This window comes from Plectropomus leopardus, chromosome 6 (genome assembly GCF_026936395.1).
Source record: "Plectropomus leopardus strain MGB_pleo_1.0 chromosome 6, ASM2693639v1, whole genome shotgun sequence".
Classification (NCBI taxonomy): domain Eukaryota; kingdom Metazoa; phylum Chordata; class Actinopteri; order Perciformes; family Serranidae; genus Plectropomus; species Plectropomus leopardus.
Window position 1 is genome coordinate 15,345,712 of NC_142181.1, and position 21,637 is coordinate 15,367,348.

The following is a 21,637-nucleotide window of genomic DNA, read 5'->3' on the forward strand; positions in this document are numbered from 1 at the left end:
CCAACTCCAAAACATATACACACACACACACACACACACAGGTCCTAGATATGTTGTTCAGATAGGAGACAAGGTCATTGATTACAATGAGGACTTCCGTCTCTTCCTGGCAACACGTAATCCCACCCCCTTCATCCCTCCTGATGCTGTTTCCGTGGTTACAGAGGTCAACTTCACTACCACCAGAGCAGGCTTGCGGGGACAGGTAACCCATGTACCCACACCCAAATACATGCACATTTACAATCTGCTATAATATCCCACCTGTAAATGGTTTATATGTGAGTCTTTCTTTGTTTTTTGACACTTTGTTGGTGTTGATTACACCAGTGGACTGTAAAAAGGAAGTGGGCATTGTTTTTGTGTGCATGTCTTTGTGTTAGTTGCTAGCCTTGACCATCCAGCAGGAGAAGCCAGAATTGGAGAGTGAAAAATCAAGACTGCTCCAACAAGAGGAAGACAAGAAGATACAACTTGCTCAGTTGGAAGAATCACTGTTACAGGTACGCGTGCAGACATAGAGCATACACTGTGAGAGCAAAACTGAGGAGGATTCTACCCTTTGGAGTACTTGTAGATTGTTTCAGGTGGAGCACCCTACAGTACCCTAAGAATCTGTACCCACAAAAGCACAATTATGTTCTCCAGTGATAAAAATGCAGCTTTAATTAACATATAATCATTAGACAATGTTGAGGAAATCAGTGTTCTGTACTCCTAATCTGGAATGCTCAGCTCCCCCTGCACTGCAGACCATGTTGCTGCTGACTCTCACTGTTGGTTTGAGGAGGGTGTAGTACACAGAATAAGACAGTGTGATCAGACCAAGCAGGAGGAGTTGCTAGTGCTGCAACAAGGATGTGATCTGTCACTGGCTTCCCTCCCGCAAACACTGCCAGATGAGTTTGATGGAGCACTCAGCCAAGCCGGAAGCACCACTGCTGGGTATTGAGCCCATGTCTCCGTGGTGGCGGAGGAGTACTTTTTCCTCTGCACCACCCTGCCACTGTCATCAGAGGACTTCCCTAGGAGTGTTCTTGTTCTTTTCACTTACTCGTGTGCTTAAAACTTTTGTAGGCAGGTGTTAGGTCATTTAACACCCACGTAAATGATAATATGGAGCCAAAACATTAGACAGATTGTTACAGTCCAAATACTTAATAGTGCTCCTTGTACCTCCAGGCGAAATCACATTGAGCTTAATTTATGTACTTCCACATTCAAACATACACACACAGTTGATGGACAGTGTGACACATAGACATTCAGCCTAATGATATTTTTTGTGCACAGTCTAAGAGAAATAGAGACATACACAGCCAAAGAGAGTGCCAAGGGCTGGATGTCACTGCTTCAGTGGTACTAGACATGTAATTATTCCAGAATTGTAGGAGCATATTTGACTTGACATTTCCATGCCCCACTGCTTTCTCATATATTTTTTTGAATTTATTTAAATAAATTCTATCAGTTTGTTTCAAAGAGTAGAATCCACTGAATGGGTGAGTCAAGCCTAAAAAAATTAAAACAAAGGTCCCACATCAGGCTATTAAGAAACAACTCCTGTTCCTGCAACTTTAATCTCATCACAGATTTCAGCTGGTTGATAGGCACATGAAAACATAACCTCTTTTCCTTCTTGTGTACCTCCCACCACTATTTTCTCCTTCTCTCGTAGTTATCAATTACTCCCCTTTCTGCCCCTGTCTAACCTTTGCTTTATCTTTTTTTGTGCCTGTCTGTTCATCTGTCGTGTCTCTTTCCATGTCAGACCCTGGCAACAGCTCAGGGTAATATTCTGGAGAACAGGGAGCTAATAAACAGTCTGAACCAGACCAAAGCAAGCAGCGCTCTGATACAGGAGTCACTGCTGGAATCACACAGGCTGCAGGCATCCCTCGACCAGGTACTGCACCTAAGGCACACACACGCACGCACGCACGCACGCACGCACGCACGCACGCACACACACACACACACACACACACACACACACACACAGAATCTAAAAAACTGTGTTCTTGGTCTACCTCACTGCAGTGCTTTTTAAGTGTTTTCTCTCATTTTCAAAAGCTGTTTTGGTTATGAAAAAATGAGAAAGTGATGTCAGAAGAGAATCAGTATTAACCATTGGATCACCATAACGTAATAATATCATTCTTCTCACAATGATTGCTATACTCTTCTACTTCAGAAAGAGAGAGAAAAGTGATGGAGATTTAGGGCTGTGACAGAGAGAGAGAGAGAGAGAGAGAGAGAGAGAGAGAGAGAAAGAGAGTGAAACAGTCAGATAGAGAGCAAGCACACAGCAGAGAAACTCAGGTAGAGGGAGGCACGTGACAGAGAAAGTACACAGATAACAACAGTCAGAGATTCAGACAGAGACAGAATGTGCTGAATGTTTAATGACATTTATTCTCAGTCTGCAAATACAGGATGATTTCACTTTTATACTTTTGTGTAATTTCTGGAACATATCATCATTTTACATTCAATACTTATATTAAAATTTAAAGTGTGGGTTATTTTTTATAATTATGCAGTATTATCTCGTGTATGGGCACAAACATTGCAGCTCATTTAAACAATCTTCAGCTAAACTGTCAGCCAGTCGTGAGACAAGCAGCGACAAACGTCAGATTGCGCAGATACACAAGCAAGGAGTTATTGTAGATGCATTACACAATCATCCTCTAGGGTGCAGTGTTACACCAGAACTGTTTTTGCACTCTTTCCTCAGTTGCTTTTATTTAATTATCTCCCCCCTGTTTCTGTCTCTCTCATATGCACCTCCCTGTTTTATTGCTCACATTTCCTGTCTTGTCACACCTTATGTTGTCTACCCTTATTTCTCTCTCTCTGTCCTTCCATCTTGATTGAAATTAACATTTTCTATTCTACTTTTCTGCGCCCCTTTCCCTGCCATCCATCCAAATTGTGGTACTCTGCATAACTCTCTAAAACCTCTGTTCTCTGTCTGCTGTTCTCTCCCCCTTTCTCTCTGTTCTTTCTTCTTCAATTTCTCCTGTGTTTATTTTAGGAGAGGGATGCCTACTTGCCTCTTGCAGAGAGCGCCAGCAAGATGTTTTTTGTCATCACAGACCTGTCAAAGATCAACAACATGTACCGCTTCAGCCTTGCTTCTTTTCTGCGCCTCTTCCAAAGGGCTCTTCAGGCCAAGAAGGTGACTGAATTGACACTCAGCTCTTATAGGACCTCCATTTTTATCCAGCACAGCAGTGTGTTTATGTTTTTTTGTTGTTTGTTTTTTTTGCTTAATTTTCCAAAATAATATGTCATTGACTGACATCAATACCTTAATGTAACTAGACTAAATAAATAGATAGACAGAAACACTAATTTGCACATTCAACAGTAGGTTTTCACATTCACATTTCAGTTTGGCAGTGTTTACATTAAGAGTAACACAACTTAACGTCACACACCTACACAAAATAAAGCTTGAGTGAGATCAGATTTGACCTGATTCCACAGTAGTAGAAGATACTCATTGATTTTGAAAGCCAATTAATTGCATATTTATAGGAAAATATGTAAAATAGCAAAGCTCCTCTCCTTAGATCTGCTTCAAGTGTAAGCTGTGCCTTTGTCAGTGTTTTTGATAAAATGTCATAGTTGTGTCATAGTTCATGGGTTTTTTGACCTCACTTATGGGGCCATGTCTGCCATCATTACTTTGTTATCAAACCAAAAGAAAAGTTACAGTAGTATTACCTTTTCTATAAGACAAATTTGAGAAAAAAAAGGTTAGTAAAGCAAGAAAAAGCAAAACTGTGCATGTTGAGAAAAAGAAAGTAGGAACCAAAATGTTCTAAATCATCTATCTTTTGTTTTTCTTATCTTTTTTTTCTTATATATTGAAAGATTAATTTGTTCAAAAAACAAGATGTAAAATGACAATTTGTCGCTTTACAAGGGGTTATGTGTCAAACTATATCTTGGCCAGGCGCAGTAACTTTCCCCACAATATTGACATGAAATCATTAAGTATTATTAGTCTACAAGATTTCTTGTGTTGGTTGTAAAAATGGTGTTTTTGTACAAATGGTACAAATGAAAGCAAGACAGTGCAATCATGTGGGCATATTGCAGAACTACTTTATTACTTTGTTGGTCAAGAATGTTTAGTGCTGTGTAGTTATGAAATACTGAGTTTAATTCCTTTAACTTCATTTTGATTATTTTAGATTATTTTAATTCAGTTCCGGTCAGTATGATTTATTACAGCTCACTTTTGTTTTCACTGAGTTTATCTCAGTATGACCTATGCAGCTGGACAGCACCATGGACTGTCTATCACACTGCTGTTCTCCATCTGAGCCCTAAACACTGTCTGATAACCAGAGCACAAACACACACAGAGGCACACAGACATTGGGTTGAGAGATTGAGCACTAATTCCCCAAATCCTGTGTGGGTTGTTAGAGCCAGCGCTGTCATCCAAGAATGTCACCAGGCAGCAGCTGGTCAACACTGTTTTGTGTGTGTGTGTGTGTGTGTGTGTGTGTGTGCGCGTGTGCGTGCATGCATTTGTGCGGGTAGGTAAGTAGGTAGGTAAGTAGGCGCATGGACACGTGTGTGTGTGTGTGTGTGTGTGTGTGTGTGTGTGTGTGTGTGTATGTATGTATGTGGCCTCATGGGCACATTCAATGAGAGTGGTCAGATTACGACACTGATTCACAGACTCTCTCTCCCTTTGTATCTTATTTACTTTACTTTTCTTAATTTGCCACGAGCTGCAGATGGTTCCCGAGATCTGGAAGGAGAATTTTAACCTCTCATGTCTGACATAACACACTGAACAGTCCTCACATGCATAAACACATAAGCAGACACACACATTGTTCATGCTAGGTGATTGTACTACATACACAAAGTGCAAAGAAGATTTTACATAAAATACCCCCCAGTTTCGCTTTACTTTTTTATTTGTCTGATTCTGATGCACTAATTCTTCAGTTCAGCATTGTCGTCATGTTGAATTATTTCTATTCCATATTGAATATACTTTTTTTTGGACAGTTTTACTGCTGCCCCACCTTAGACAAAAAGATACTTGCAGGTATACAATGCAGGATTTTCCTAAAAAAAAAAAAAACAACAACAATGTATATGCCCATACAAAAGTAATCCCTCCATTGGCAGTATATTTATCTGCAGAGACGCTTCTCTTTGCTGTATTTTCTTCTTATTTAACTGTGTTTAGGATGATTACGGGCACAGCGCAGGGATGAGGTTGGGACTTTATTAAAAGGTAGCACCCCGGTGCCACACACAGCGCTAAAAAAGCAAATACAGTGAAGCGAAATGCCAAGCGGACAAAGCTTGTTCCACCAGGAGAGTGAATATGGGGTTGGTTTTCACACTGCCACTTTGCAGGCAATATTATTTACAAACAGTTACAGTTCCTGCATAGTATACATGTAAAGAGGAATACCAGCACTTCAGGTCTGATCTCTCTGTGGTAATTTGTAAATCAGAGAGAAGGAGAATGAGAGTGTTTGAAAGGGAAGAAACAGGACAAAAGTTAGATGTGTTTCTTTGTGTCTGGCTGTTGAACAGCCCTGAGACAATCAAGTTACTCTGATGTGACAGAAAGAGAGAAAACATTTTAATTGCTGCTAACAAACAGCTCATGTTTAGCTAGAATTATATGGACATAACACAGGGACACATGTACAGCATTGTCCTTTTCCGTCATTCATTGTGTGCATGTGTGTGTATGTGTGTGTATACGTATATATACATGCGTCTGTATGTGTATGCGTGCGCATTTAGGAAGCAGAGAATACTGAAGCCAGGATTGCTGCTTTGGAGGCCAGCTTGAAGAGTATGGTGTATGAGTACGTCTGCCGGTCCCTTTTCAAGGTAATACACACGCACACACACTTACACGCAGAAATAGAACAATTGTGGTTTTGAGCACCTCTAAAAATTCCTGTCATCACTGCGGTAATTTGTGGGCAGTGACAACAAAGTGGGGCACTTTTCTCCTTGATGTAACCTATCAGATGGGTTTGCATTGCAAAACACCAACAGCCTGTTTTGAAGTAGACCCCCAACAGTTTTATTTCTGCCTTGTTTTTCCTTGTTGGTGCAAATGAGGGGATGTTAGTCTTAAAAACAACAACCGTAAACCATAAACACATCACTCATTATGAGCCAAAGAAATTAATTCCTTTGCTACCTAATGTTGTTGTGAACAAGCAGTTAACATGTCTGACACAAACTAGTAAAAAAAACAGAGTGTGCAAATTAAGTAGATTTAAGGGAGCTATGCGGCATTCTTAGCATTAATATAGCAGCAAACCATTTTTGGCTATGTAAAGATATAATGGAGTAATTGCATCCTGGGCAGAGAATAAAGTCACCCTCTGTGTGTTGTTATCTGAGCTTGTCTTTGGTTTGTTGTGGTAAGTCTGTCTGTGTGTATGTGCATGTGTGTATCCTACTGGCTAGCACATTGCCTCTGCTTTGCTCATGTAGTCATTACCGCAGATATATGGACGACAGTGTCATGGAAGTGTATCTCTGTCAGCCCTTTTGACATTGTTAAACGCTGTTTATAGAGTTAGCACCGTTAACTGCTAGCTCCATGTTGAGAACTGTGTGCAGACAACTCATACCTTCCGAACTTCACATAGGGATCCTTTAAAATAGCAGCCAGTAACCATTTGCCATTTGAAATAATGGCACCCTGAAAGCAGAATGAAGTCACACTACCACTGTGTGTGTTGTAATCGGAGCTTTTCTTTAGGTTGTTGTGGTAGATGGTCCAGTGTGCAGCCAGGTTAGGGCATGGCAGATCATGTGTGTGTATCCTATTGGCTAGCTAATTGCCAATGCTCTGCACTGCGCTTACACTGCGGTTATCATTTATAACGGGACTGAGCGTTTTTTTTTCTTCACCCCCATAGTCCTGCTTTACACTCTGAATCCCTTACCCCATACTGCAATCTCAATTTATTAAGGTTGGTAATTCTTCTGCAGATGCACTAGAATCTTTGTGATTTTGTGATCTACAGTTTTAGTGTAGCAGTATTCTTATTGATTGCTTAGACCAAATGAACAATCAGTTAGAAGCATACATTTACACTCTTACACAATCAAACCTCTGCAACTAACACAGTAATGAAGTGTCACATATTGACCAACAGAGTAATCATTGCATCGATCAGGCAGTAAATGGTAAATGTAATTTCTCTGTCTTTGTGTGTGTGTGTGTGTGTGTTTGTGTTGCCTGAATGCTGATGGCAGTTTCAGGCAGAGTCAGGGCAGCTGTTAACTGCTGATCATGTCTATAGGCTATCAACATGTGCACACAAGCACTCACATGCACACACAAACATGTAGACAGCAGCAGTCCAGTCATCAGCAGAGAGGAAACATTGGACTAAATTATCAGTGCTCCTGTCAACACCCACTGTCTGTGCTACAAAAGAGATAACTTCAGTGGGGAGAGGAAAGAGGTGGGAAGAGGGTTTCAGTGAAAAGATGAGGATGGATAATGAGCAGAGAGAACAAAAATGAGGAAAGCATTATGGGAGAAAAAGAGAGGAGAAAAAAATAAAGGAGACAATAAGAGAAAACATCTTGATGTATACATCTTGTGAGGAAAACAGCCCATATTTTTGGAATATCTAGATTTTGTTTTGTTGTGCTAGGCACTCAGGCTGTTTTGTATGTGTTAAATTTCACCGTAAACACAACTGATTCAACTTAATAAGGTATTGATCGAGCATAGCTCGACACATCCAAGCTTTGATCAGGGTTACTCTAACAAATATAGATTGTTAATCCTCTCATAAGCAAAGTCTTATTTCTCTTTTGTATTTTTTATGGGTGTACAGTTATTGTTATTGTTGTTTGACTTATAATGATGAGATGTTTTATATTTTGAAACTTTTTCATTTTTGCCAAATACATGTCCTGAACAACAATATTTTCAGTGTTTAACTATACTAATAGTATAGCATTTTAAGGATTTAAGTGTAGAATTTCAAAAGGACAGTCCAAAATGTCAACATTTATAATGTTGAAAAATGTCTAACTGTAATGGGGTTAGGGTTTGGGTACCAGGGTTAAGGTTAGGGTTAGGAATTCATTGTTCTAAATGTCAAAAAAGTCTTAGTATAGCATTTTGAAGAAGTTTTTGGTGGAGAATTTTTTTAAAAAAAGAAAAGAAACAGTCCATAAAGTCAACATTAAATGGGCTTTACCATAACAAACTAGGTTGAAGGTCAGTAATCTGTGGATCTGGAACTGCATTTGGCTCTTTAGCCCTTCTGCAGTGGCTATTACAAATTTTAGTTTATAATTGTAATTCTTACATTCTCCAGCTGAAAAACATATAACCTATACACCAAATAAAATTAACAGTTTTAACATTCCATAAACTAAATTGCACATCATATATCTACGGCCTTTTCCACTAAATTTTACTGAACCTCAATATCAGTGGCTAGTTTTGACTTTAGTCTCTCAAACTCAGCGAGCAATGTATTCCAGTGTTTTGCTCATTATTTTGATGGGCTAAATCAGACTTAATGAACTGTTTTATCTTCATTGTTAAGCTTAAGGTTGCTGACAGCTTAAGCCGATGCTTCAGGTACAGCCGTATGTAGGTTTCATCAGTTGTGTAATCCATGTATAGTACCTTTTAAAAATCTTGCTTTTTTAAGAAATGTTGATAAAGAAGTCCATAGAGAACATGCAACAATAACAACATGAAAGTTTTTCTTTTTGACACAGTGGGGTACACTGGAGGGGTATACACTGAGGAGAAAATATTTCTAGAGTAAACCAGCAAAGATTGAAAACAAACAGGTGTGTATCTGTGTGTGTTTAAAGTATGTGTCTTTGTTATTTATTTATTTATTTATTTATTTATTTAACCTTTATTTAACCAGGCTGCTCCCATTGAGATTAAGAATCTCTTTTTCAAGGACGACCTGGCCAAGACAGTCAGCAGTGGGAACACAAAGTTGTAGACAGAGACACAAAGGGAGACAAAATAAAATTCACAAGCATCAAAATTAGCATTAAATGAAAGAGAAACTTTGTGAAAACAGTAGTTATGTTAGGTCTTCAGGCATGCTTGAATGTGCGTTAATTAGCTTTGTGTATGAGAGTGTGTGTGTGTGTGTGTGTGTGTGTGAGAGAGAGAGAGGGAGAAAGAAAGAAACTCTGGATGCATCTCTGGGTACATACAGAAGTTTTAGTTGTAGTGATGTGCTAAAATGTGACATATTCCAGGTTGTACTGTCTACTGTGGTTCCTGTCCTGTCAGTGTCAGTATGACAGCAGTTCACACAAACACTCACAGACTTTTATCCTCATTGCATTCTCTTTGCTTCGTTTCTCTCTGACAGAGTTATGCATGCACAGATATGCACATGGAAAAAAAAGGGACATTGTGCCACTCTATGTTTGATCAGTCCTATCGCTTGTCTGCCTCAGCTCAACTGTGTCCACTGTCACCTCAGTTGATGGAGTTGAATTTGGCAGCCTTGTGTAAATCATCCAGACATCAGACCAAGAGACAAACCATGGAGAGGGTCAGATACAGTGCATGGCAGTGGAGAGCTCTAGTCTAAGCGTAGCCTAAAGGTTAGCCTCACTGCTGCTCAAGCTGGTTCTACAGCTGTTGGTAAAGTACATAATGTTAGCTGACAGGCAGACAAAGGTTTTTAAAGAAATGGAATATACATAAATACTAATGTTTTTTTTTAAACTCAGTCTTTGCATGTGATGGATACCCACCACAGAATATAATTAACCCATAAGGAGCTACTTTTATTATGTTCAACAATTCTGTTACACTTGCAATAAACACAGGCTCTGAGATCAAAACCCATTGAGCTGAGCACTACAGCTGCTGGGAGGGAAATAAAAAAAAAACAACCTAGAAAAACACAAAACATAATATGTGTGGGAGACTGAAATTCATCATACTCCTTGGAGGAAAACAATATATTGTGTGCCATTCTGTGGGCATAGATGTTTATGTGACACACGACCTGACCTGTGACTCATGCTCGCGTCTTGTGATAACAGCTTGACACAGGAGTATTGTGGGTCATGTGGTTTGGTTTATCAGGATCCCATATGGCTTGGTGCTTTGTTTGGAAACATAAGTTGAACACAGGAGGCACAAGATTGATTTGCCCTGACAAATTGCACTAAAGCACTATTTTTCAAGGGTTTCTCTAGTATTTTTGCTCGTAGCACATAATTTGAAGTCCTCCACTCAATAATGTGCTTTTCTTATGTCTATGTCCCCTAATATTTTTGATCTTGACTATACTGGGTTGTATTTGTGCAAAATTTCTCACTAGAGAGATGTTTTCACATTCCTCTACTGAGGGTGGCAATGTCTGTGTGGTTCCCTAAAATCTGAGACTTAAACGTGCCCTGGGCAAGCTAGATACGTAAGTCACCGAAACGAAAGCTGTCTAAGACAGAAGTCATATATCAACAGTGGAGCAGACTTCGACATAACAATGGCCAAAAACCTGAAACCAGTACAGAGAGCATGAGGTTGCATCAGCAAAGTAAAAATTTTGACAGCCACTGCCAGTCAGCGTGCAAGCTAACAGACAACATAAACGAATAAAAGATGCTAATTACATGTAGTATTCTGATACATCTGCTAGTCCCTGATTTTGGTGCACAACAGACTCCTCATCTGATTCTGGTTCTGATTGAGGCTCATAAATGTAATGCTGAATCTCTCTAACGTTTCCTCTAGTGCTAACACTGGCCATATTGATGCCCACTGCTGTTTCAACTTCTGCTTCTGGCAAAGTTTCTCAAAGTGTTTAATTCACTATTGTGTTGGAAAACTATGTTAAACAAAATATTTGTATACGTACTTTAAAACAGTTATTCCCAACTGGTGGGTCATGGGTCCATTCTGAATGGACTGCAAGTGACTTGTAAATGTGTAAAGGTTGCAAAAAACACACTTTATTTTGAAGTACAGTCAATTTCTGCCACAGAGCTTTTATTTCGTAGGCCCGTTTCTGTTTATTCATGCAGTATGTTTTATTTCTTCATGTTCTAAGCCAGTGTTGCTTACATGTGTGGACCTTGAACTAATGACTAAGGATATTAATCTGGACCCTGTGACAGCTCGGAACCCCTTTTTTAAAGTGTGCCTGGGGTGCACTTTAAGATGGATGTAAAAGACTACTGGGAGCCCAAATAATATCTTTTGATCATTAGGTGCTGTTGTCCTTCAAACGCTGTCTCTGCGGCTAACACGGTTTAATATCATCCAATATAATATAATAATAATAATAATAATAATAATAATAATAATAATAATACTGTTTTCAGTAACTTCTCAGTAAGCACGTCTGAATAATTATAGCCAATATGGTTGCAAAACAGGGCTCTCACAGATAGACTACCATCTCCTTTATGTACCTGAATTTTCAGCAACAATGCCTACATCTGGTCACAGTGATATCAGCTATTGTGAATAGCCAAACAGATTAGATTAACACAGTCATTTGACTTATTGCCACTTTACAAAACATAACATTGGGAGGCATTACTGAATTGCATGGTACTTCTAATGTGGTTGTCCTTGCCAGCCAGTTGTTAAGTGCATAAAATTAGATTTACATAAATATACATGATCAGCACCGAAGCAGTGTGGCTGCATTTTAGTGTGAATGTTAAGTTTAGTGATATTATTATTTGGTGCAAAAATGTCAGATAATCAGTAAAAAAAAATGTACTTTAACAGTAAAGAGAAATATAGCATTACTATAATGCTTTTGGAGGCCATCCACTCCCCAGAAGTTCATATAACATATCAGAAATGTAAGGAAAAGTAAATTGAGTACATCATTGTCACAATAAGGACATGCACGTGCACAGATACACGCAGGCTTCTTTTGTCCTACCTCACTCCTATATGTGTCTGTCTGACTACCTTTTCAGCTATCTTTAAAATACTTTACAGCGTATGTTTGTTTGTCTGCAAGCTTTTCTTTTTCATGAGTTTGTTTACACAGAAAGAAATCTATGGCATCACAGGAGGGTTTGAACTTGTATATCTTTGCCTCCTGCGTTCTTTCTCACTGCTTTCTCTCAGTTTTTCTTTCTGCCATATACTGTAACCATTGGATATTCTTGGTCACTGCCTTTCTGTTCCTCTCTGTGGGTGGGAGTAGGATAAGCATCTTGATTAGTTGCTGTTTCTGTTATCTCTCTCAAACTCCACCAGTGGGTGTGAAAGAAAGAGAGGCAGACACACACACACACACACACACACACACACACACACACACAGAGAGAGAGAGAGAGAGCATGTGGGGATGATAGAACAGTCAGTGTAGTTCTTGAAGTCCCTGGGGCTGTTTTGTCAGTGTGTAGCAACGCTTTACAAGCCCCTTAGTAAGGAAGGCTGAGCTGCATATCATGCAATGGGAATATGTGTGTTTCTCTGCCTGCCGTTGGTCTGGCAGAGATGCTAACATTTTGTGCTGTGCTATGACTTTCTTTGTTTGCAGTTAGATTTTTAGCTGAATAAAGAAGCATGTTCTCATATGTGCCATACTCCATCTCTCTTTCCTTTGTTTTCCCTGTCTCAGGCGGACCAGTTGATGTTTGCAGTGCACTTTGTGAAAGGAATGCACCCTGAACTCTTCCAGGAGAGTGTGAGTATTTTTGTAGATGTAGTATCAGCATATTTTGTATTTCATAAATACTTATTTCATTGACGAATTATATATTGCTAATTCCAGCTTTGGACATGGCAATTAACTACTACTTCTCACTGTTGTAGGAATGGGAGGTTTTCACTGGATCTATTGTAGGGGAAGTGTTTAAGAAAGAGGTATGAGTTTATCTTTCTTTTTTTTTTTTTTTGAGAAAACACACTGCTATCTCTATATTTGACTATCATCACTCCTCTCTCTGCAGGAGTTCCCTTCTTGGATTGTTCCAGAGCATCAAGGAGCAGTGGCCATTTTTAAAGTAAACACAATGATATACACACTGACGCACACAAACACACTCAACACAAAATTTTCACATCATTACACCATCAGCTGCATAGGTAATTTGTCACAAAATTATAAAATAGTGCTCCATATTGTAAAGAATTATTTTGACATATCGATGTTTTTCCAACCACTTGACAGCAAAAGATAGCGCGATGTGTCTTAAATAGAATGCAAGTAAAGCAGTTCTTACTGGTTGGATATTTATCGAACAATGTCTCTTAATCTATCTTTCACCCTTTCAACTTTTACCATCCCTCTTTCACAGGCTACATTCCCAGTCCTCTACCAGTCCCTGTGTTTGAGTGACTCAGACCTTTGGCTGTCCTTCTCACAGAGCTCGCAGTGTGAACAGGAAATCCCTTCCTCCGTTGCCAAGAAGATTACACCATTCCAGCAGGTCAGCTTTCAGTCACAAAAAACAAACAAAAAAACAACCATCAGCCTAATGGAACAATTTATTAAAATTTACTAAGTATATCAAAAGATTTTAAGCATTTGTTCACTCTGCCAAGAAGTTGTGTTTTAAGCTCAGTTTGTATGTTTCTCTGTCAGTCAGCAGATGTCAGTGAAATCTGTTCTTAAATTAGTCCATGGGTCAGGGAGGAATTCATTAGGCTTCAGTGCAGATAGCGCGTAAAGCAAATTCCTTGTTGTCCTGTTCTTTGTAATGTTGAGGCATAGCAGCAAAATTCACATTTTTCCCCAAGATTTGTTGTTTCACGGTGAAACCTTCAGTATATGCAGCGTTCCCACTATCATGGAAAACTTGAAAAAGTCATGGAATTTCAGACTCACATTTTCCAGGCCTGGGAGAAGTCATTGAATTAGTAAAAACATTTAAAAGTTTTGAAAAAGTCATTGGATTTTGTTGTGTGTAATGAAATTGTTACAGTAATCTTCTGTGGATAATGTTCCATACAATGTAACATAACGTAAAATTTATGTTTTGTTGCTGACAACATATCGTAGCTCTGATATGCGTTAATGTGTGATAGCATTTATTTTCCATCACAGATGTTACTTTATTCTCTCCCTGTCTGAAGCACTCCCTCTATGTGTACCAACAGGCTAGTGTGGCAAAAAAAATATTATGGGTCCTTGAAAAGTCATTGAAAGGTTTTGAAATTTTGTCAGTGAAAATGTGTGGGAACCCTCTATACAGCATACCCATTTTTTCAGAAAACAAATTGTGAATTTTTCTCTGAATTCCCCTACATGTTGCCTATATTCCATCTGTTTGCATAACTCTGAAAGGCATAATACAGTTGCAACATATTTAATGGTATTGTTGATGCTACAGCAATATTATCAGTTTAAATGACCTTAATTCAGTTGCCATGGCCATGTCTTAGAATTTAGCATAATTCATCCTCCTGCAAACGAGTAATATTTCTCCAAAGCAATACTAGTGATATTGTATATTATTAACCTTATTTACTCTGCAATACATTTAGAGAATAGGGTTCCCCTTGCTGAGGTGTGCACCCGCTCAATCCTTTTTGTAATTATTGTTATGGCTGCAATGACAACGCATTAAATCTTTTTTAGGTCTGTTTTTCACTAGAGAAAAGAAGAAAATGTAATAGGAACAGAAATAGATTTTAACTGTGCCTCAGATTGAATGAAGCATCAACAAGACGGAAGCCACTTATCACAAAAGTCAAGTGTGCACACTTGACTGTCACACCAATTGACTATTTTTCTGTACTGTGTTCTCAGAAATATATATTTTTCACAAAGAACATCTCAAAGCCTCAGTGAATTGTTCAATGGATATGTATCCGAATTAGGCTTTTTGTCAGGGGGGGGTTATGTAATATTTTGTTTAATATAAGTGAGACAGACTCTTTGTCTCCAAGGTTTAACTGGATATCTGTTGTTTCTGTCTTCTGTATCTCTTTGCTCTTCCCAGCTGCTATTGATTCAGGCAGTCAGACCAGACCGACTGCAAAGTGCCATGGCAGCATTCGCCACTCAGGCCCTGGGTGAGTGTGAGATATTGGGGCTGTTAATTTCATAATCAGTGTTCAGCTGGAGTTAACCTTAGCACCATTATACTGGCGTGGACCAGAAAACCTGTATATAAAAAAATGACTAACAACATAATCATGGTGCCCACTAACTGCTCTGGCAATTAATCTAACCTTTATTGATATTACTAGGTTTCTCTTCTTACTTAATTTGCTTTCCATTGGTCAGACCAAGATCCTAAATATGAGTATCATATTAAAGCTGCAGTTGGTAACCTTTATGACAATAACTTTGTGTAATATTTGTTGGAGCTGTCAATATATTCTGAAAGAAAAGTGACACAGAGTCTTTGGAAAAAATCTTGCCCATTCTTGTCTTCCTTCTGCCTCTAATGGCATTTACTAGACTCAACTGTGTAGCACCAAGGTAAACCAATCAGAGCACAGAGTCTCAAAAGCATCTGTCAAAAAAAATCAGCAAGTTTGTGACCAGTACACCCACCGGATGGACCAATATTTTCATTTTACAGCTAAACAGCACACTAAAATATGTTGCTGAAAACATAGGAGTTGAGAAATAGGCTTTTACTCTGGATGTTCCATACTTGTCCACTTCTTATCAACTGTGGGATTTTTTTTCTTTTTCACAACAGTCTTCTCCATCCTTTCTCTTTATGCGTCTTTTATCACTGTTAGAATGCCACTGTCCTTGAGTAAATGCCACACACACAAATACTTCTCTGTTCTCTTTTCTCATTGTCTCTCTCTGCCACACTGACACAAACACACATATATAAGCATGCACTGTAACACACACGCAGTTATGATGTTGCTAGAGAGTGGTTAGTTTATTGTGCTTAATGAGCCCATTCATTCAGTCTAGATAATCCTAATGGTGTGTTGGCTTCTGACTGCAATATCTGGGACACTGCTAATTGATGTCAGGTGAAACTAATATGCAGGTGTTAATGTATGTATATGAAACTAATTTTCAGTTGTGTGTGCTGTGTGACAGGACATGCTAATTGACTTCCAATGGTTTTAGATTCATAGGTTCTGCTTTTGTTAGGTATGTTGAATTGTTTATTTTGTGCGAAAAGTGCATGTACAATATGTCAGGTTTTGCGTGTTTATGTGTTTTGGGGCGGTTTTGAGCTGCTCACAATCCAGCTAATCACTAATGCCAAAAGTAATTTTCCAGACAATTTAACTTTCGAGTTAAAAAAAAGAAGAAGAAAAAGCGGAGTTCCTAAAAGTTGCTTCTCTAATTAAATGTAGAAAATGTACAAAATAAACCATGTGGAACACATTTACAACACATTTACAACACACAACCTCACCTGACTGATCATGACACTTTCCTTGCATAGTAAATTCTGGATTGTCCAACTGTTAGCAATATGTCTGCCTCTCTGACCATCTTATTGGAAATATTAATCGATCTTTCTCATATATTATTATGAAGATTAATATAAACCAAGAACACACTCTCCTTATCCTTTACTTTCTGGTCCTGCTAATGCCTTTCTCAGACACACGGTATGCCAAATACACACATGCATTTTAAAAAGCCTCACTGGGAGTGTTAACCTTGGGGAAATCTATGTGCTTTGGACGTCAGCATCTCTATCAAATGAATATTCATTAATGAATAAACAATAACTCAAGGCCACACATTCCATATTTTAATGAGAATACCCAGCACAAAATTGCATTTACATTTTGCTGTTTCAATCACTTTTGACTGGAAAAATAAGTATGAGTTTGTGATATTATCTGGTAATGTCAGGTGATATGTCATTTGATGGGCTGTAGGCAAATAATAATTGTTACATGTGAACAAGACTGAGACTCTATGGTCAAGTTTGCAACTCTGATAAAAAAAAAAAGGTTAACTGTTTTTATTATCTCAGTTTAGTGCGTTAGTCATGCTACACATAATATACAACTGAGGCTGGGGGCAAAATAAGTTACTGTAGTTTTGCAGGAAAAGCACATAAATAACAAGTCAAATTTTGTCCTGATGATGGCGCTGTATTGAGAGTGGGTTTCATCAAGGTTATTTTCCATTGATCCTGGCAGAAACACGAATGTCCAGACCATTTTTTTATGGCAGTTGCCCAATAGTTGTTGAGACATTTCACTCACCACACAAATTTTGTACCTTATGGTGGCACTATAAGAAAAGGTTAGGGGATCCCCAGTTTATGCTATAGTCTATCGGTATATGTCCAACTGTATTTTATTTTAGTAAAATACCTGCCTCATGTGAGGTTCAAACTCATAGCCTTAAGGTTATAAGGCTGACGTGCTTCCTACTGCGGTTATGACAGTATCACTAAATATTAGACAACTGAAATAATAAACGTTCAGTCTGTATATATGCATTATAGCTATGTATTTGAACACCAAGATGTTGACATAAAGGTTAAAGTCAACTATTTAATCTCATGACCTCTCACTAAATCCATTACAAAGAGGGATGTGACACAGGTTGAGGGAATAAAAATAAGATGAATATATGGGTGGTTGTTGAATTTTTTTTGTGCATGGAAGACTGAGAGGTATGTTGTCACGATGCTGGATAATATAAAACAAGCAAAGACAAGCAGGAGAGATGCAAGAGGAGAGGGCAATCCCCTTACCCTAAAGGCAATCACAGATACAATAACACAGTTATAATTGATAATAAAAAAGAAACTACTAAATAAAGAAAATATTTTCAACCTTTTAAAAAAACAAAGTTGACATCAAGTTTTGAAAGTTGTACAACGACATACTGGCCTTGCCTAAGGTTCCAACTACAACTTCAAATTTGATTTTTGATTCTTTTGTTAAGCCCTTTCCAGTACATATCCAGTAGTTTCAGAAAAATAATGCTGAGTGATATGTTTTCTAATGATGTATGTTGAACAGTTTTTTTTTCTTTTCCATTGTCAAAAGTTGTAGATGATACCCGTACATCCTATTCTATTCCATTCCATTATTTCGTAACATACTGATCTAATACTTAAAGGGGAGCTAGAAACACTAGTCCACTGACTGGTCAAGAGAGAATCATGTACCATGTGTCTCATCCATTTTGTTTTTATTTTTAAATCATTTCATCTGAAAAACACCTGCCCTATGTCAGGGTTGAACTCACAACCTTCAGATTATGAGCCTGACTCTACTGTGCCAACGAGGCCACGAAAGCAGCTTTAATGGTGGGAAAAAATTGAAATCATAACAATTAATTCTTTAACTTAATAACAGCAATGTACCTGCACATCAGATATACTCACAAAAAGGTCATAATCATGTAATATTTGCAGTTCCATGGTATAATGGTTCGCCAGATTTAATGTTGGATTGTAGGTGAAAGTATTTAGTCTCAAAAATATTGTTGGTTAGTGCTGAGTTAATCAACCAAATATTGGAAAATACAGGGCTTAAATAGCATTTTATTTTGAGTATTTAATAGTATTTTCATACTCAAGGGAACACAAGACTAAGAATAAGGCTACAACAGAAAATAATAATACAGTGTGTTTGGTAGTCCATTTAGTCAGTGGTGAATGTGTGTGTTTGGCTGAGCATGAGGAATGGTGTCAGAGATTCGTGCTGAACAAACAAGCATGAGCCGGAGAGGTGCTGGAGTGAGAGCAGCACTAGTGCAATCACAGATGCACAACCAATAACGAAAAACTACTGAACGAATGGGGGTGTAGTCATAATGTTATCAAATGTATATACTCTTGGCATTATGTAGTTTGTGTCTCTGGTATACTATATTGTCTTGATGTGGCACTTATCCACAAAACTGCCCAATGTGAGGCCTCTGTAAGTGCCGTTTATGTTTCAGCAGCAGTTTTTTTTTTTTTTTTCTTATGTACACCCTCATATGCAGCATGTGCCTCCCCCCATTGTGGGTTTTTGCTGTCTCATCCTAAAACGCCTGCCCCGTGTGAGGGTTGAACTCACGACCTTCAGATTATGAGACTGACGCGCTGCCGACTGCGCCAACGAGGCTCTGAAAGCTTGTGTAATGATGGGACAAAATTCAGAGCATAGCATAGCATATCAGTCTGCATCCTCAACAACAGCAATGCATCTGCTCACCAAATATACTCACACAAAGCCATAATCATGGGCTTTTTGTTGTCCCATGGTGTAATGGTTAGCACTCTGGACTCCTGTGGAGTCCTGTGATCTGTTTTCAAATCTCGGTGGAACCTCATTAAGTATGATATCGCAGATGAAAGATTACTGTCTCAAAAAGATAATCAGTTAAAGCCAAATAAATTGACCTGACTTACTGAGAGACCAGGCTAACCTGACACTTTTTTATTTATGTTGAATGTGTGTGCTTGGATGAATGTAAGGTGTGAGAGATTTATTTTGGATAGCGTAAAACAAGCAAGGAAGTGCAACAGAGATGGTGAACTGAGAGCAGTTGTAGTGCAATCACAGATGCACAACCAATACTGAAACACTACTGTGTGGATGTATGTAGACTTTTGGCAGTGTGCAGTTTGTGTTTCCAGTATTCTATTTTTTGGTCAGATGACACATTTTCACAGGAAAGCTGTATCACTTGAGGCCTCTGTAAGAGTCTTTGATCCTTAGGCATCAGTTGTATTTTTTCATGCTTAGGCAAATTTACTGGTACTCTTCTGTCAGCAATATGTAACATGTACCACTGTGTATTTTTGCTGTCTCATCTTAAAACACCTGCCCTGTGGGAAGGTTGAACTCACGACCTTCAGATTAATGATGGGAGAAAAGCTAAAGCATTACAATTCGGTCTGTATGTATCAACAACTGCAATGTATCTGCTCACCAAATATACTCACACAAAAGCTATAATCATGGGGTTTTTGTGGTTCCATGGTGTTGTGGTTAGCACTCTGGACTCTGGAGTTCAGGGATCTGAGTTCAGATCTCAGTGAACCTGATATAGTACGGGATTGCAGTGGAAAGACTTCGACTCAGATATAATTGGTCAGGCTCAAATTGACTTGAGATAAGAATATGCAGATTATGAGGTTCAGCTAGCTCCCTTTAACACAAAGAGCAGTGCCTCTTGGAGGTGTTGACATCCCAACTGCTTCATACTTAACTGGACACCGATCCAGTGCGTGCTAAAGGTCATGGTCTAATGAATCTAATAGAACCACATCATCTGCAAAGAGTTTAAAACACCTGCTCAATGTGAGGCTCAAACTTAAGAAACTGAGGCCACAAAAAAACTCAAAGCAATACAATTCAGTCAGTGCACTAAACAACAGCAATGTATTTGCCCACCAAAAATACTTACATAAAGGCTATAATTTTGTGGTTTTTGTGCTTCCATGGTGTAATGGTCAGTACTCTGGACTTTGAATCTAGTGATCTGAGTTAAAAGGTGGTTTATTGGTTATTGGTTTCCAAAGATATACATTTTTTGGAGTCTTAACTGCAAACCACCCAATATGTGCTGAAGGTCATGGTCTAATGAAACCAATAGAACCACATCATCTGCCATGAGTTTAAAAAACCTGCCTCATGTGAGGCTTGAACTAACAACCCTCACAGCAGTGAAGTCGGGACGACATAAGTCACTAAGATTCATCCTCTGGGACCCATTCGTGTTTTTTTTTTTTCTTGAATTTTTAGGGATATAAAACAAAGAAAAGCAGCAAATCATCACATTTCTGAACCTGAACTTGTGAATAAAAATACTGATTTAATTTAAATTTAATTTTGAATTAAAAATTTGTCCCCGATATGTTTTCAATTGTTCGACTCTGATGAATCCACTGATCGATGTTTCATTATTTTTTGGTTTTTCTTTTTTTCTGCAGATACTATTTCCTGTATTCAAAGTTCAAACACTAGTTGTGAGATTTTTCAGACAGGATCAAAGTGGTGGACTGTTCAGCTGACATTGCCATGTCGCTAGTGAGGTTAAATACTGCTTGGGGCTATCGAAAACAAGTTCAGCCTTAAAAAGACAAATACTCCATTATTATTCTGGATTGCTTTTGCAGTACTCCATTATTGTACTAGATTACTTTTGCAATACTCAATTATTATACTTGGTTTCTTTTGCTTTTGATACCATGTTTTGTGTCTGGCACACAGTCTACTGGACTAATGAGGCTTTTAGGTGAGGATTTGTAAAACCAATAATGCAATACAACATGTTATTTTGCCCACAACAATACAGCATCGACATTAAAACTGTGGTATATCACCTCTTCAGTGAGTTTCACATTTTCAAAAGCTGCTCTACATGAGGCTTCACAACCTTCAGAATATGTGACTGCTGCTTACGCTACCAATAAGACATAACAATGAGTAGAAATGTCAGTCACAAATACAGCTTTACTTGTTTTCCTGAAACAAAAGCGCCCATGTTTTTCTTTTGAAAAATATTAGCTGTAAATTTAGTGCCGTACTTTTCCCAACTCTTATTGTTTCACAATTTTTTAAATACGACATTCAAAAGAGCCCCAGCAGAATATAGGTGGTTACAAAAAAGACTGGAATAGAGAAGGTACAGAGAGAGAGGGAGACAGCACTTTGGTGAGCGACAATACTCTGACTGCGTTGCTTCCTACTGATAGCAAAAGCTCTATTCACTGAAATTCAGTGTCAGCTGTT

The 21,637-nt window shown here is 38.4% G+C and overlaps 1 protein-coding gene and 1 non-coding gene across 6 annotated transcripts in view; one reads left to right on the forward strand and one right to left on the reverse strand.

The window, feature by feature from the left end:
- The window catches only part of dync2h1 (dynein cytoplasmic 2 heavy chain 1), a 127,327-nt gene that overhangs the window by 60,680 nt on the left and 45,010 nt on the right, over window positions 1-21,637 (forward strand). For all 5 annotated transcript variants that reach the window (XM_088078855.1, XM_088078858.1, XM_088078856.1 and 2 more), the window contains 10 exons: window positions 42-205; window positions 384-503; window positions 1,772-1,906; window positions 3,041-3,184; window positions 5,800-5,889; window positions 12,627-12,692; window positions 12,821-12,871; window positions 12,958-13,011; window positions 13,306-13,437; window positions 14,953-15,025. In XM_088078855.1, coding sequence (XP_087934981.1) covers window positions 42-205; window positions 384-503; window positions 1,772-1,906; window positions 3,041-3,184; window positions 5,800-5,889; window positions 12,627-12,692; window positions 12,821-12,871; window positions 12,958-13,011; window positions 13,306-13,437; window positions 14,953-15,025 — 1,029 coding nt within the window. The remainder of the gene's footprint in view (window positions 1-41; window positions 206-383; window positions 504-1,771; window positions 1,907-3,040; window positions 3,185-5,799; window positions 5,890-12,626; window positions 12,693-12,820; window positions 12,872-12,957; window positions 13,012-13,305; window positions 13,438-14,952; window positions 15,026-21,637) is intronic.
- On the reverse strand, window positions 18,949-19,021 carry trnam-cau (transfer RNA methionine (anticodon CAU)). Its single transcript has one exon. It is a non-coding gene; the product is annotated as a tRNA-Met (tRNA).